The 15,254-nt window shown below is 33.8% G+C and overlaps 1 protein-coding gene across 1 annotated transcript in view; it reads right to left on the bottom strand.

Annotated features, from left to right (window-relative positions):
- The window catches only part of Karybeta3 (karyopherin beta 3), a 348,737-nt gene that overhangs the window by 130,707 nt on the left and 202,776 nt on the right, over window positions 1–15,254 (bottom strand). The window contains exon 17 of the mRNA XM_090396827.1: window positions 10,462–10,594. Coding sequence (XP_090252953.1) covers window positions 10,462–10,594 — 133 coding nt within the window. The remainder of the gene's footprint in view (window positions 1–10,461; window positions 10,595–15,254) is intronic.

The raw sequence follows: 15,254 nt of genomic DNA, 5'->3' as shown, positions 1-15,254 counted from the left end.
TTGATTTAAAGACATATTTGTTCTATCCCAGAGTACATCATGACCGGTAGAGGTTGTGTGAAATGCCAATCCCAATTTATGTTCTCTCTTATTTTGTACATCCTTTTGATGTTCGCACATGCAGATTTCTCCCGATCTCCCCATCTGGCCTACATAGCAGATGCCACAGGAACAGTGAATATTATAAACCCCTGGTTTTTTCATTGGGTGATATGGAGGTTTCAGAGGATGAAGAGATCTTGATATTTTTTCAAGTGGAAGGAAAGTCACTTTTATGATGTATTTGTAGAGAAGTTTGGCTAATTTATCTGTTACATTCTTGATATAAGGAAGGATGACTGCATTCTTGAAATCTTATTTAAGTTTCTTGTAGGTGCTGTATTGAGAATTTTCTTAATTAATTTAGTATTGAAACCATTCAGTTGTAGGATGTGTTAAGTATTGTATTTCTTCTTTCCGTTTTTCTTCTATACTGGGGATGCTGTATGCTTTATCCTTTAAGAATTCTATTAGGCCTATTTTTTGGTTGGGGTGGTGATGTGAAGTAGCGTGCAGAAATCTTCCTGTGTTTGTTGGTTTTGTATAGATGGAGAACGATGATCTGTTTTTTCTGCACGTACTTCACCCCAAGCAAAAAATATGCCTAATAAAAACCTTAAGGGATAAAGCATAGAACATCCCCAGTACAGAAGAAAAACGGAAAGAAGAAACACAATACTTAACACAGATCCTACAACTGAATGGTTTCAATACTAAGTTAATTAAGAAAATTCTCAATACAGCACCTACAAGAAACTTAAACAAGATTTCAAGAATGCAGTCATCCTTCCTTATATCAAGAATGCAACAGATAAATTAGCCATACTTCTCTACAAATACACTATAAAAGTGACTTTCCACTTGAAAAAATATCAAGATCTCTTCATCCTCCAAAACCTCCACATCACCCAATGAAAAAACCAGGGGTTTATAATATTCACTGTTCCTGTGGCATCTGCTATGTGGGCCAGACGGGGAGAGCTGGAGAAATCTGCATGAGCAAACATCAAAAGGATGTACAAAATAAGAGAGAACATAAATTGGGATTGGCATTTCACACAACCTCTACCGGTCATGATGTACTCTGGGATAGAACAAACATGTCCTATATAGATAAGAATTGTTTCACAAGAAAATTCAAAGAGGCAGCAAATATGATTAAAATTCCTACGCAATGCAACAAAAAACCAAGGTTTGATTTTAAATCAAGTTTCGTCATTGTTTATTAAAACTGTACCAATTTCAGACCTCGGACAGAGTCAACGTGAACCACAGAATGTGACAACAAATAGCATTGTCTCCAGCTAACACGCATTAAGTTGTATAGATCTGTTATTTGGTTTTTTAACGAACTGTTTTGATGTTCACAATACCAACAAATGAACTAATTTTTGTAATTTCTAATAGTTTGTGCTTTAAACTTTTAGTTCTCTTTACCCCTGAAGATGTCAGTCTGACGACTAACGAAACTTGTCGGGTGTTGTTTTTAGTACTTGTTTAGTTTTAAAAACAGTTTTCTTTAATAAACATGTGGTCATAAAACCAGAATAATTATACTGAACTTCTTAACCACAGAAACCTCTGCAGGAAAGATAGGGATATCCTGGATGTGTGTTAAATGAAATAAGCAGTATAGTAACAGCCAGTAGAAAACATTCCTAAGAAATATAATCAGGATACCTTTTTTAAACACTATTCCCACTCTTGAAAGACTGTAAAACCTACAGTACATTACTGACGTTGTTTGGCTAAGGATTTATGTTTCTAATTTTATATTTTTTTATTGTATTTATTTTTTACATAATCCAGATATCCTGCTCTAGAGACAGTTTTCTTTCAGGTGGGCAAAGAAATTCATCTCCCACTTAAAGACATTCACAAATATCAATGCCTATGACAGGGTTTGATGGTGAGGCTTGGCTGGAAAGTTGATACATTAACTGCTTGGCCAACCAGGAGTAGCAGACATGAAGTAAAAACATGAAACTTCAAACATGGAAAGGCAACTGAAGTAGATGATATTCAACTTGAGATAGTCAAATATGGAAATATAAGAGATTCACAGTGGCTACACTGCATAATTCAGGTGGAATGTTCAGAAAATAAAATTCCGCGTAAGTGGAGTAAAGCTCTCATAGCATCCACCTACATAGATAAAATCTATGCACACACTTAAGATAAGACTAAGAAAAATTGTGGGAAAGGACAAGCTGGATTCAGGCCAATTGGGATAGCCAGGATCATATTTATGCTTTTTAATATACCAAAAGAAAAGCTGCTTTATAATGAAATGGCATAAATGGGACATTATTCAAGTTAATAAATGTGATTAATAATAGATTTAACTGAGTTGACTGATTTATTAGATTTGATAATAGACAAATTTAAATGGAGATTTCTCTTCAGGATATGGGCTAGCTATTACAACATTAACACATTTCAACATAAACATGCACAAATTCACATGCAGAGAAGATGCAAGGAATAAGAAGTCTCACTGCCTAGGTTATTGTTGACAGTAATATTTTCTCAGTGGTTCAGAACACAAGAGTATACAGAGGATTGGGAATGATGATCATTTAGTGTAGAGTTTGGATAAATCTGAATTTCATACTGAAAAGAAGAGTGCATAAGAAATTTTGAAACTTGGGAAAATATCATTGTCAATGAACTAAGCTATCTGTGCTAATGAGAGCCCATGCAAATTTTAGTCAGTTCGTGCACCAGCCTGTGTGCTGCATACTTTGTGCTAACCTTTATCTGTTAAAAATGCATATTGATGCCTTATGGCAGACTCCACATATAGAACCACATTTCTCGTTTCACATATAACAAGTCAGTGTGCTTTCAAGCAGAGCTCAATTTTGATTTACAGTCACACTGCGAATGTCTTGATTTTTGTAACAATTCATGACTCTTTATTTCAAATAAATAACTTTTGAGAAATTATTTCTTCATGAATTTTCCGGGAGTGCAGCACATCTAGCAGACCCAGAATTTATGTCCCTGTTTGCTAATTTGTCCCTTATTCCAAAAAAGCCCAAATTCCTCTGTTTTATTTTTTTTATTCTTATTATTTTCATTATTAATCTACTATTTACACTAAAAGTTATACTATAAATAGCTGAAGCATTTTGCTTGTTCTTTAGGTTTGATCATTTTATCCTCAAAACATGTAGAATAAATTACATGTTTCCAGAATTCAGTAACTGAATGGAAACGGATGAAACACATTTGGCTTGAGAAATAATCAATTAAAAGATAAACTATAACAATAGACAGAATGTAGACAATAGCAATAATGGTCAAAAATAAAGAACAAGCAAAATGCTTCAGATATTTATGGTATAGCTTTCAGTGTAATTAGTAGATTAATAATGAAAATAATAAAAAAAAAAGAATAAAAAAAGAGGAATTTGGGCTTTTTGGAATAAGGGACAAATTAGCAAACAGGGGCATAAATTCTGGGTCTGCTAGGTGTGCTGCACTCCCAGAAAATTCATGAAGAAATAATTTCTCAAAAGTTATTTACTTGAAATAAAGAGTCATGAATTGTTACAAAAATCAGGACATTCACAGTGTGACTATCAATCAAAATTGAGCTCTGTTGTGAAAGCACACTGACTTGTTATATGTGAAGCAAGAGAAATGTGGTTCCATATGTGGAGTCTGCCATGAGGCATCAACATGCATTTTTAACAGATAAAGGTTAGCATAAAGTACGCAGCACACAGGCAGGTGCAAGAACACTGACTAAAATTTGCACGGGCTCTCAGTAGCACAGATAGCTTAGTTCTACTCAGTAAATTATCGGCAGCCAAAATGTGAAGCGTAGTTAGTTATTACTTGTGGTTTCCTGTTAGATAACCATGTATTTTTTTAACTGCTATTTATTTTTATTCTTCACAACAACCTGAGACAGTGCTGAAGATATTTTGTGTACACTTTTTTGCCAACTGAAAATATGAGATCAAATTAAAAATTGTGAAAGAAGTTAAACCAAGTCTGTCTCTTTGAAATTTATATCTTGGAACTGAAGGATTAAACTGATGTATAAAATGGTACTTTTTTCTCATTAATTAAGTTTTTATACAAATTTGATGATTTTTTTTTAAACAATGTTGCCTAACACAGCACACCCACTTGAATATCCACTGTAAATAAATTACATGTAGAACATTTGCCTGTTAGCAAAAACGCCAGAAGTATAAAGGAAAGTGCTCAACCCAAATTTAACTTCATGAATCCTAAGAGTATTATGTTAGGTTAGAAATTAAATAAATAAAAATAAAAAATAAAAATAAAAAATAATAACATATCGTAAACCTGATAAATAATGGGTTAATTTCAAAGAAAACTTGATAGGAAGCAATAAATTAAGCTTAATAATGTAATGCTTACAAAGTACAATGTACTCCAAGAACATCACATCAGTTATTTATGACAATGAATTTTCTTTGTTAAATTTAAAAAATCTGCTTATTTTTTTTTTAAAAAAAAGTACTTATGAAATATGAATGCATATTTATGGTAATCATATATAATGAATTTTATTGTATTTTTGATGCATATGATTAGTATAAACCAAGAACCAGTAATAGAAAAAATTAAAAAATATAAACATAAATGGATGGAACACATTCAAAAAATGAAAACAGAAAGATTACCAAAACAAGCCTTCAAGTACAAGCCATTAGGAAAAAGAAAACCAGGACGTCCTCTTAAACGATGACTTCTAAGGCCAGAACGGCCATGCTAGACCTAAATCCTTGATATGCATGATGATTAGTATAACAAGTATAGGAAAAAAAAAAAAAAGAACAGTTAATTACTTGAAATATGGTATTATTTTCGTTGCAGATTTCTATGAAAGTAAGTTAATCAGATAAGTTAATTTAAGTAAATTAAACAATCTGGTAATAGCAAATACTTTATTTAGCCACCCTCCTAGATGACTTGACACATGGATAAGTCCCGGAGACAGCTGTAGGAACCAGATTGACTATATAATGATTAAAAAAAGATTCCGGAATAACATCTTACAAGCTAAAACATACCCAGGGGCTGATATTGGATCAGACCACAACCCTGTGGTCATTAAAGCAGCAATAAAATTAAAGAAAACAATGAAACCTATAAACATAGAAAAATATGATCTTGGATCCCTTAAAAAGCAAGAAATACAAGATAAATTTTTAAAGGAACTGGCACAATCCACTGCTGTTAATGTTCATGATTCTACCGAGCATCCTTATCCTAAAGATGAGATTGAGGATAGATGGCAGAAATTTAAAGAGGGCATAAAAAAGGAAGTAAAACAAACAATTCCCAAATTTGAGAAGACAACGAGTAAACCCTGGATGAATGACAAGATACTGAAAATATGGAGGAAAGAAAGAAACACAAAAATCGTCCTAAATATAAGAACTTAAACAAGGAGATTAGGAAAGAATGTAGGATTGCAAAAGAACTATGGCCCAACAACAAATGCAAGGAAATTGAACTTCTGGACAAAAAGCACAAAACCAGAGAACTTCATGAAAAAGTTAGGGAGCAAATTAGCAAATCTTGCAAAAGGGTAGGCTCTCATTGCATTGAAGATACCAATGGAAACATCCTAATGGAAAAAGACAAAATAAGGGATAGATGGGTAGAGTATTCAAAGGAACTCTACAATCATAATAGAATAGATAAGCCAATGCAAGAAGATTTAGGGGGGCCTACTATTCTTACCTGGGAAGTAACAAATGCCATTAGGAAACTGAGACCGGGAAAAGCTCAAGGAATGGATGAAATTATGGCAGAATATCTAAAGGCTTTAGATGATAAGGCTATAAGATAACTGACTGACATACAGTATGTAACAAAATATACGAAACTGGACACTTGCCAAAAGATTTTAAGCACTCAACGTTCCTACCAATACCTAAAAAATTGAAGACAATCAAATGTGAAGAGTACAGAACAATCAGTCTGATCAGTCAGATAGCAAAAGTTATATTATATATCATCCTAGAAAGAAATAAACATAAAACCAAAATGGAAATTAATGAAACACAATTTGGTTTTCAAGAAAATAAAGGAACTAGAGAAGGACTCTTCAACATCAGAACTATTACAGAAAGATATCTGTAGAAGCAGAAAGATGTCTACTTATGTTTTATTGACTACACAAAGGTCTTTGACAATATACAACATGAACAATTAATCAAATGCATCAGAAATTTAGGAGTAGATGGTAAAGATACCAGATTACTGATAAATCTATATTGGGAGCAAACTGCCTCAATAAAAATATCAGGAGAAATCTCAGAGGAATTTCCAGTAAAGAAGGGTATCAGACAAGGCTGTGTTCTTTCTCCTATATTGTTTAACCTCTATATTGAAAATATCTTCCAGCAATTAGAAGAATTTAAAGGAGTCAGCATAGGAGGCAGAAATATAAACAACTTAAGATATGCAGATCATACAGTACTGCTAGCTGAAAATATAAAAGCTCTTCAAAACCTACTAGAAGAGACGCTGAAGCTAAGTGAAAAATATGGACTTAATTTCAACTTCAAAAAAACTAAAACCATGCTGGTAACAAGAGAAAAAGGGAAAGTACCTGATATAAATATTAAGATCAGAGGAAATACTTTAGATCAAGTAGAGAGTTATATATATTTGGGTCAACTAATTACAGAGAATGGAAAGTGTGATAAGGAAATATTAAGAATAGAAATTGCTAGATCAACCTTCATTAGCATGAAAAACATTCTGACCTCAAATGAAATTCACACAAAAACAAGAATTAGGCTCTCCAAATGCTATGTATGGTCAACACTGCTATATGGAGCAGAAACCTGGACAATATCAAAATATTGTGAAAATAAACTAAAAGCCTTTAAGACGTGGATCCTCAGAAGAATTCTTAGAGTCCCGTGGACTGCCAAAAAAACTAATTTAGAAATATTAGAGATGATTGGAGAAGATAGGAATCTGTTGAAAACCATTAAGAAAAGGAAAACCACCTACCTTGGTCACATACTAAGGAATGAATCCCTACAAAAAACACTTCTAGAAGGAATGATACAAGGAAAAAGAAGAAGAGGAAGACAAACAAAGAACAGATTGGATGAGAAATATTAAGGACTGGACCTTTTTGTCCTATGAAGAATGCAAAAGAGAAGCACAAAACCGTAGAAGCTAATGGTAGTCAACCTCCTGGAAGATGACATCTGACAAGAACAAGAAGTTAATCAGATAGCTGAAAAACACTCCTTTTATTTGAAAATTCCCATCATGATCATCATTTTTTGGTGTGTGTGCGCTCTCACAGGATGTACCAGATTTGGCAGCCTAACACAACATTTAATAACTAGCTTCTGCTCAACAACTGTCTTTCATATTTTTGTCCATTATTTATCACTTATCTTATTTTCAGATTTCACATGTTAGATGCTTTAGAAGATAAAAATTTAATGTAACTATATCTTAGTTATCCCTTAAGTATTCTTTGAAAATTTTGCTTCAAAAATTGTTTAGTTAATCTTTTGCATTCAGTTCTGTTTAAGTGACCATACACTCTTAGATAAGCTCTGCTTACACATTCTTGAATATTACTGCTGAAGTTCTTTTTGGATATCTGAATTTTAACCATGGTTTTGCCAGTGATGCCATTTATTTTGTCTCCAGAACTTTCATATATGTAGTCGTCTGACTGATCAACTGTTTTATTTCAAAACCAACTCTCAGATTTTTATGTTAATATGAATTTGAACATTGTCCTACATATTACCAGCTTTGTCTTTCAGTTGATTTCTTTATACTTTTTAAATTCATTCAAATGATATCTAGAATAAATCCAAGACTTACTCATTCTGTTATTTCCACATTTAGTTTGCCATTTTCACCTAAAAATGTACCAAAATAGAATAACATATAACCTTTTCACTACTGAGAATGCAATTCGTTTTCCATTTTCATACAAAATATGCCACAGCAAGAAATTATTTCATTTGGATAAAGACTTGCAACAGTTTTTATTTAAAGGCATAATATATTCTACACAGAGTAATGAATTAAGCTTAACATCTATTTCAGTAACTCCTCTTTAAGAAATACTGTTTCTTAATAATGCCGTCCATAGAAATTATAAACAACAGTGAAGATAGTGTACAATAAGATCTCACATCAATTTAACAGTAAATATTTTTGTATATCCTTCAAAAACTGCTGATATATAATTTATATAACAGTTATGTTGTGCCATTCACTAATGCAGATACAGTGTTGAATCCTTTTCTCTAGATATGCTTTATTGAGATCAAGAACACTTAAATACAGATTTTTCATTATAATCCCATGATTATAATTTCTTAGCCTTTTCCTCAAGGTTTGCAAAATGCATGGGATACTCGCTAAGGAAATTTCTCTATAATTCCGACATTATATATATATATATATATATATGTATATATATACACACACACACACATACATAAAATGGTACAATAAGAGGAGGTCTGCTCATCTCGGATTATGCAAATGTAACCATTGCAAAACTTATGAACTAATACTCCAGTGTTCATGTCTAATATTATCTATTAGATAGCCTTTTCACTTCAAGATTTCACACAGATTTTTCTATCTAAATACTGATATGTTTTTCTGACTGCATTCCTCATGGATATGTGCAACACTTTTTCTATGCTTGTTTTGTTGTCTCCAAAAGATTTTATTCCCTTCATGGAATTTCAGTATTTTTTTCAAAAGGACTGCTTTAGGAACAAAGACAGATAATAGGAAGCTAACCTTCACACAGCATTTACAGAATGCAGAGAATCTACTGGGGCTTCTGACCTTAATGTCCAATATTCACCTAATGAAGTGTACTCCATTAATAGGTATTCACTTGGTACTGAATGAATGAGAATGAGCTGGCAATCTGGGACTTAATCAACCACACTGTATTCTGTATACTGGCTTAAACTAGAAACAAACAAGATGGCACAACATGATAATTTTATGCTGGTTGAGGAATTGTCTGGCTAAACAAGGCTCCCACTTTTCTTAATGAACTGTGTATGGTAGCGAAATTATTTCTAAACTATTTCTTTCGGCACCAAGGAGGTATCATGAATAAAATGTATTACTGTGGTTTAGCTTCAAGCACAGTAATCTTACAATTATGCCAAAGCAACTAATATTCTGAGGCTAGTGTATCAATCTGTAAATTGATATGTTTTTTACCAGAACAGGCAGAAATAGTCTGTTTCTGTGAAAAACTCTTCCACCACTTTGCAAGGCCAGATAACTCATCCTCACCTGACAATCCATTATTAACTTTCATCACCTTCTTGAAAAATCAAACACAAGTCTTTCTAACCAAAAAGCATTAGCAATACTGATTGAGCTACAGAGGCATTTTTTAAATGAGTGCATTACCAATGATAACATTTACTAGCAACTGGAATGCAATCAGACAACAATGAAAAATAGCAAATGCAAATTATAATTTCCTTTCAAATGTCTTCGGCCAAATGGGCTAATATAGAAAGGTATACTTAGTTTTCGGAATCTATTTCTGAATTTTTTTTCGTACTAGATAAGATTGATTTATTCCAATCTCTATAGTATGCTACAGTATTTGTGGAATTAAAAAAAAAGTTTCTGGAAGGAAAATCTATTATCTTCGTATAAGAGCAGTCAAATCTTCATCAAATGAAAAGTCCTGATAAATGCCTTTCTGATCATGATTAAATATGAATCCAGATCTCTCTTCCTGGATTCAAAAGTATAAATATATGTATATTTATACTTTATATATCAGCATATATATCATATAATATATCAGCATAGTCTAATCACCTCAAGTACTGTTTATTTACATTCATGTCTCTTGTATTTGCACAAGAGACATGAATGTGAATTATGATTAATTATAAGTGTGAATTATGATTAGTTTCTGGAAGCAAATGTAGTATACGCTAATTTGCTTCTAGAAAGTAGTTACCTAGTAAAACATTTTTTGTTGAATGCTGGTATACTGGACAAAAGATATGTGACACTTGTTATTCTGAATTGTGCCTCAGATGTGTAATTGCTAATTATTAAAAAAAAACTCTGCAAAATAAAGTAACTAAATCCTGACAGGCTGCCATACTGGAACAAAGATGGGAATAAACCACTAAACAGGAACTAATTCTGGACTACATTCAATGAGAAAATGGTAATGAAAAGTGTTTGATAATGGACAAATATATATGCATAAGGTCAGTTATCTAGATAACTTTTTCTAACTATATCACCAAAATTCCAAATTTAGAAACCAAATAAAATAATTAGCAACTTAAAGGTCCAAAACTGCATCTAATAATAATGCAGTTTTGGACCTTTAAGTTGCTAAAAATACTTTAAATGTTGGACATGAAAGCTTACTATCAAGAAGAGCTATTTCAGGTTTGAGAGCAGCAGCTTTTAATACAGGTCCCATGACGTAAGGAAGATAAGGTTCAAACTGTTTGCCCAATATTTTGCACATTCTTGCCCATGCTGAAATCATATATGCCAGCTGAAATGGAAAGCTAAATTTTAAAAAAAATAATAAAATAAAACAGTTATATATATATTATCTGGAGTGCAAAATGCAATCAGAAACCAAGCATGATATAACGAAAAGTGTACATGAATTACTTTAAAGCTATATTGATTATGGTTATATACATTTTGTAACAGAGTATATATGTATGGCCAATCACAACAAGTACTATTTCTAACATCATTCTCTTCTATGTGGACTGTTGGCATACATTAATTCCTTCCAGAAAGTAGTTCTTTCCAGGCTGAACACTGGTCCACTGAAAAATATTTTTCTCCCCATCCCAATAGCAATGGTAGTTTAGGTTTAATGCCCAAAGTCTCAGGGGTTCCTGAGCTACTTATTGCATCCCAAGGTGGTGAATAAGAGAAAATCCTGACTACTATCCCTAGGGCAGTCCTGAATATAATGAATAAAGGGTTGTGGACCAGTGGATTTAGGAATAATGGCACCAGCATGGTGAATTATGACCCAAACTTCTAAGATGAACTGGATGTGAATGATTGATTTGGGGTTTTATGGTGCAAGGAAGCAAAGGTCATACTGAGCAAGGATATAGGTTACAGCAGTACACAGGGTGTTGGTAGGTACCTGAATAAATAAATGGTTACAAGGAAATAAAATAGTGAATAGTATAAAATACAGTCATACCCCGACTTACGTGAATCCGGAGTTACGCAGTTTCTTATATCTAAGTATTCCTGTCCCGCTTCACGCCTCACCACTAGTCGTATCTTTCGGGCGCCGGTCGCATTCGCCAGTGTTGCACATGCTGTGAACAAGCATTGACATGTTTCCCGCGGTCTCCATTCATACACAATTTTTATAGTCTATAAACCTTCGATTGTTTAATGTTATGTTCTTGATAAAAATTTTATCACATAAAAAATAATAATAATCATCCAAAAGAAGCAAGTCCGATTCTTCTACAGCTAGCAAGAAAAGAAAAACATTGATTTTGGAAACAAAACTCAACATTATTAAGGATTTTGAGGGCGGAATGAAAATTTGTGAGCTAGCAAAGAAGTTCGATCTACATGAATCCACAGTAAGAACAATCATAAAAGAAACGTTTACAGATTTTGGGGGACATAGATTCTGACGAGGAATGAATTGTAGCCACAACGCAAGGAATAAAAAAATCATTAGCTTGCTATGAAGAAATTTTGCGTGACAAGAAAAAGACATTATGCCTTTTGACGAATCTATTAGATTTCATGAAACAATCGACCTTGAAATAACTTTCTTTTTTTTATGTATGAAAAACTACAATTATGATTATATTTCTTAAAAAAATATAGGTGTTTGTGTAAACCTTTGGTCCCAATTGTATGTTTGTATATATAAATTACATGCAAAATTATACCCCGAGTTACGCAAATTCGACTTACGCGCTTTTTGTTGGTCCCACCTACCGCGTAACTTCGGGGTTTTACTGTATATGTACAAAGTTATTAGAATGTAAATGAGTAAACATAATGTATGTACAAGGTTTAGTGTTTACAATGTGGCATCTATACAAATCCATAATCAAATGTCTTTGAATAAATTAATGTTTTTTAAAAATCTAAAATGCAATCATGTTATCAGACTCATAGAATAGCTGAGTATATGGGGCTTAGACAGATAAGCAAAAATATAATTTTTCTCATTTGATGTGCTTACATGCCATCAGAATATGACTAATGGTAAGACAGGTGTTGCATTTTCACAAATAGGTGAGTCATCAGCCCTCAGTAAATAAGAATGTGTGAGATGACTATGACCTATGCAGAGCCCAGCAAGAACAACTTCCTCTCTGACTAGACTGGCAGCTGTATCTGCAATGTCATTTCCCTTAATTCCAATGTGGCTGGGAATACAACACAACTGAACATTGAAATTAAGGATCTTTATTTTGTACAAGAGTTGAAGCAGTTTACCAAGCACTGGATGTGGATTATACACTGGGGAGGAGATAGCCTGCAAAGAAATCAGTCTGTATAAATTATACACTTCTAGTATGAGTTTTCTTTGATATGCACAAATGGGAGCTGAATGACATGCAATTCTACTGTATAACTGCAATCGGGTAGGATCTGGTTAGATATTGTAATGTTAGGGAACACAGCAGCAGCACAGCCAACAGAGATATCTGATTTTGAACCATTAGTATACATAGGCTGCTGTGTGAGTGTGCATTGAACAATTGAAGGTAAACAAATGAGGGTGTATGAGACTTGCAGTTGGCAAAGTGAGAGGTTGCAGGATGGAGTGCAAGCTTGACATGGAGGAATACTGTTTTTGTTTAGTGCAAGTAATGTAGCACTCATTCCAATAGCTTTAACAATCTCTTTAACATGTATACAAAAGAATGGATAGCAGTTTGGGATGTGTGATACAGGACCGCCCAACATAGAGAAAAGAGACTAGTCGATGTAGGGTGATCTGGAAGGGACTTTATTTTTAGGGCATAATTAAGAGATATATTTCCATCTAAGTGATAGAGAAGGTTCATTAGATTCAGCATAAAGGCTTTGAATTGGTGATGTGTGAAAAGCACCAGTAGCTAATTGGATACTTGACGATGGGCTGGGTCCAACCACTGGAACATGCTCTCCCTTGCAGAACTGCAAACTTGGCATTATCAAGCGTTGAACTACAAGTGTACAATAAATGCAGGGCAAGAAACATCAATCATCACCCTATTTGGTAGAGGATGTGCAATGGTTTTTTGCACTTATTTTAAAGATGACAAATATGAGTGAAGAGAGCGAGCTGTCTATCGAGGATGAGTCCTAGAAATTTGGCCTCTGGAACTATAAATTCTTAAATCAGGATCAGGGTGGAGAGTGTGTTTCAAGCAAAAGTGTACATATATGGTTTTTTCAGCAGATAATCTGAACCTATGACAAAGAGCCCATGAAGAGAAATGATCGATTGCCTGTTGAAGTTGTCTTTCATTGATCTGCATATTGCAGAAGTGACAGTAAATTGTGAAATCAATTGCCTACTGTGTTAGGACACTGCTCAGCAATTGAGCTTACTTCAATAGCGAGGAGGATCACACTTATGACAGAGCCTCGAGGAATCCTCTCTTCTTGATGATATGGTTAATAATCGATATCTCCAAGCTATGTCATAGGCATTTTCGTTACTGTTTTGGGAGAAACTGCCAGCCATTCTATATCCTTCTGGATGAAGAAGGGTGACATTTTCCCCATCAGCTTTTCACCTGTAGCATGAATGATTAGAAAAACGGGTGCATTTATACTGGTATCATGTCCTTTGTTTCTTGTTTCTGTTGTCAAAAGGTGTATCAAGTGTCCGCAATAGCTTTGGGATCAGCAATAATACATCTATGTGCTATATATATCTACTTTTTATCTTTCTGATTTTTATTTTAAGCTTTTTTTTTTTTTTTTTTTTTTTTTTTTTTTTTTTTTTTTTTTGCTGCTCGGCACTCTTGGTTCTATCAAGGATCTTTGGCTGACAGCTTCCGTATCAAATTTCACAAGATGGATAAATATATTCCAGTCAGCCTGGTCCATTTTCCACATGGGCTTCCGGGTAGGAGGATATGGTTCACATGAATACATAGTACTGATAAGAGGGAAAACAATCGCTCCCACATGTTTTCATCAACATCCCCGTGTGAGTGGTGGGAAAATGTCAGGGAAGCATAATGTAAAATCGATTGCCGAATTACAGCAGGGTATGTGGAAGAAAGTATTAGCTCAGTTATTTGGTGTTGATATTCTGATGTTAGCTGTAGTATGAATGGTTTCAACTGGTCTTCAGGAGAGCATATAAGGGATGCTAACTTTATGTAGTTTGTAAGTACTCATGAAATTGCAACTTTTTAATTATGTTGGTACTGTGTTCCGGTCGATGCCTGTAACTCTGACTTCAAAATGTCGGCTGCCAAATGGGATTATTCATTAAGCTGACCAGGATGGAATGGAGTATAACTGCCCACAAGAATAGCTACTCCAGCAGGGCCATCTCCAGTTCTGTCCTTGTGTAGAAGAGTGATATTCCTGATGGTAGGATCCTCACTGGGTTTTAAATAAGATTCCTGCAGCAAGTGCTTGATATCGTCGATATTCTGAAAAAACACAAAGCAGTTCCATTGTAAAAATTTTCCTATTGTTTATGCTTCCTAGATTTTTCTGGTTTCTAGGAGGTTGAGGACTTGTCCTTACTGGATTTATATTTCTCATCAGATTTTGGGAAGTGTGGGCAACTAGTGTCCATCTTCCTCTGGAAAAATATCCATCATCAGAAGGTGAATTTGTTTTCAGTGGATACTGAAGTATCTGTTTCTTCTGTGGGAGAGTCTGGTGATTTGTCTTTAAGTGATAACCTTGGCAATTTTTTTTACAGTGAGTTCTCATTGAATGGAACTATTTTTGGAGAGGGCGTACATCATGCAATTCATGCACTGACCAGAGAAACAGTCATGATAGTAAAGTTCAGATATGGTGAAATTATCAAATGTAGAATAGACGAGTGGATTTGAGTTGCAGTTGACATTTTCTTTACTGTTATTTTCTAAGCATAAGAGGATCTCAGAGCAAGTATGGTGGAAGCTAACTTTCTTCTAGCATCCTGATATATGTTCTGTTCTGTTTTTATTTTTTGTATTTCTTTC

This window comes from Typopeltis vanoorti, chromosome 8 (genome assembly GCF_054136105.1).
Source record: "Typopeltis vanoorti isolate ZY-2024b chromosome 8, IOZ_Tvanoo_1.0, whole genome shotgun sequence".
NCBI lineage: Eukaryota > Metazoa > Arthropoda > Arachnida > Uropygi > Thelyphonidae > Typopeltis > Typopeltis vanoorti.
The sequence above is the reverse complement of the archived record's forward strand: the minus strand, read 5'-3'. Positions and strand labels throughout refer to the sequence as shown.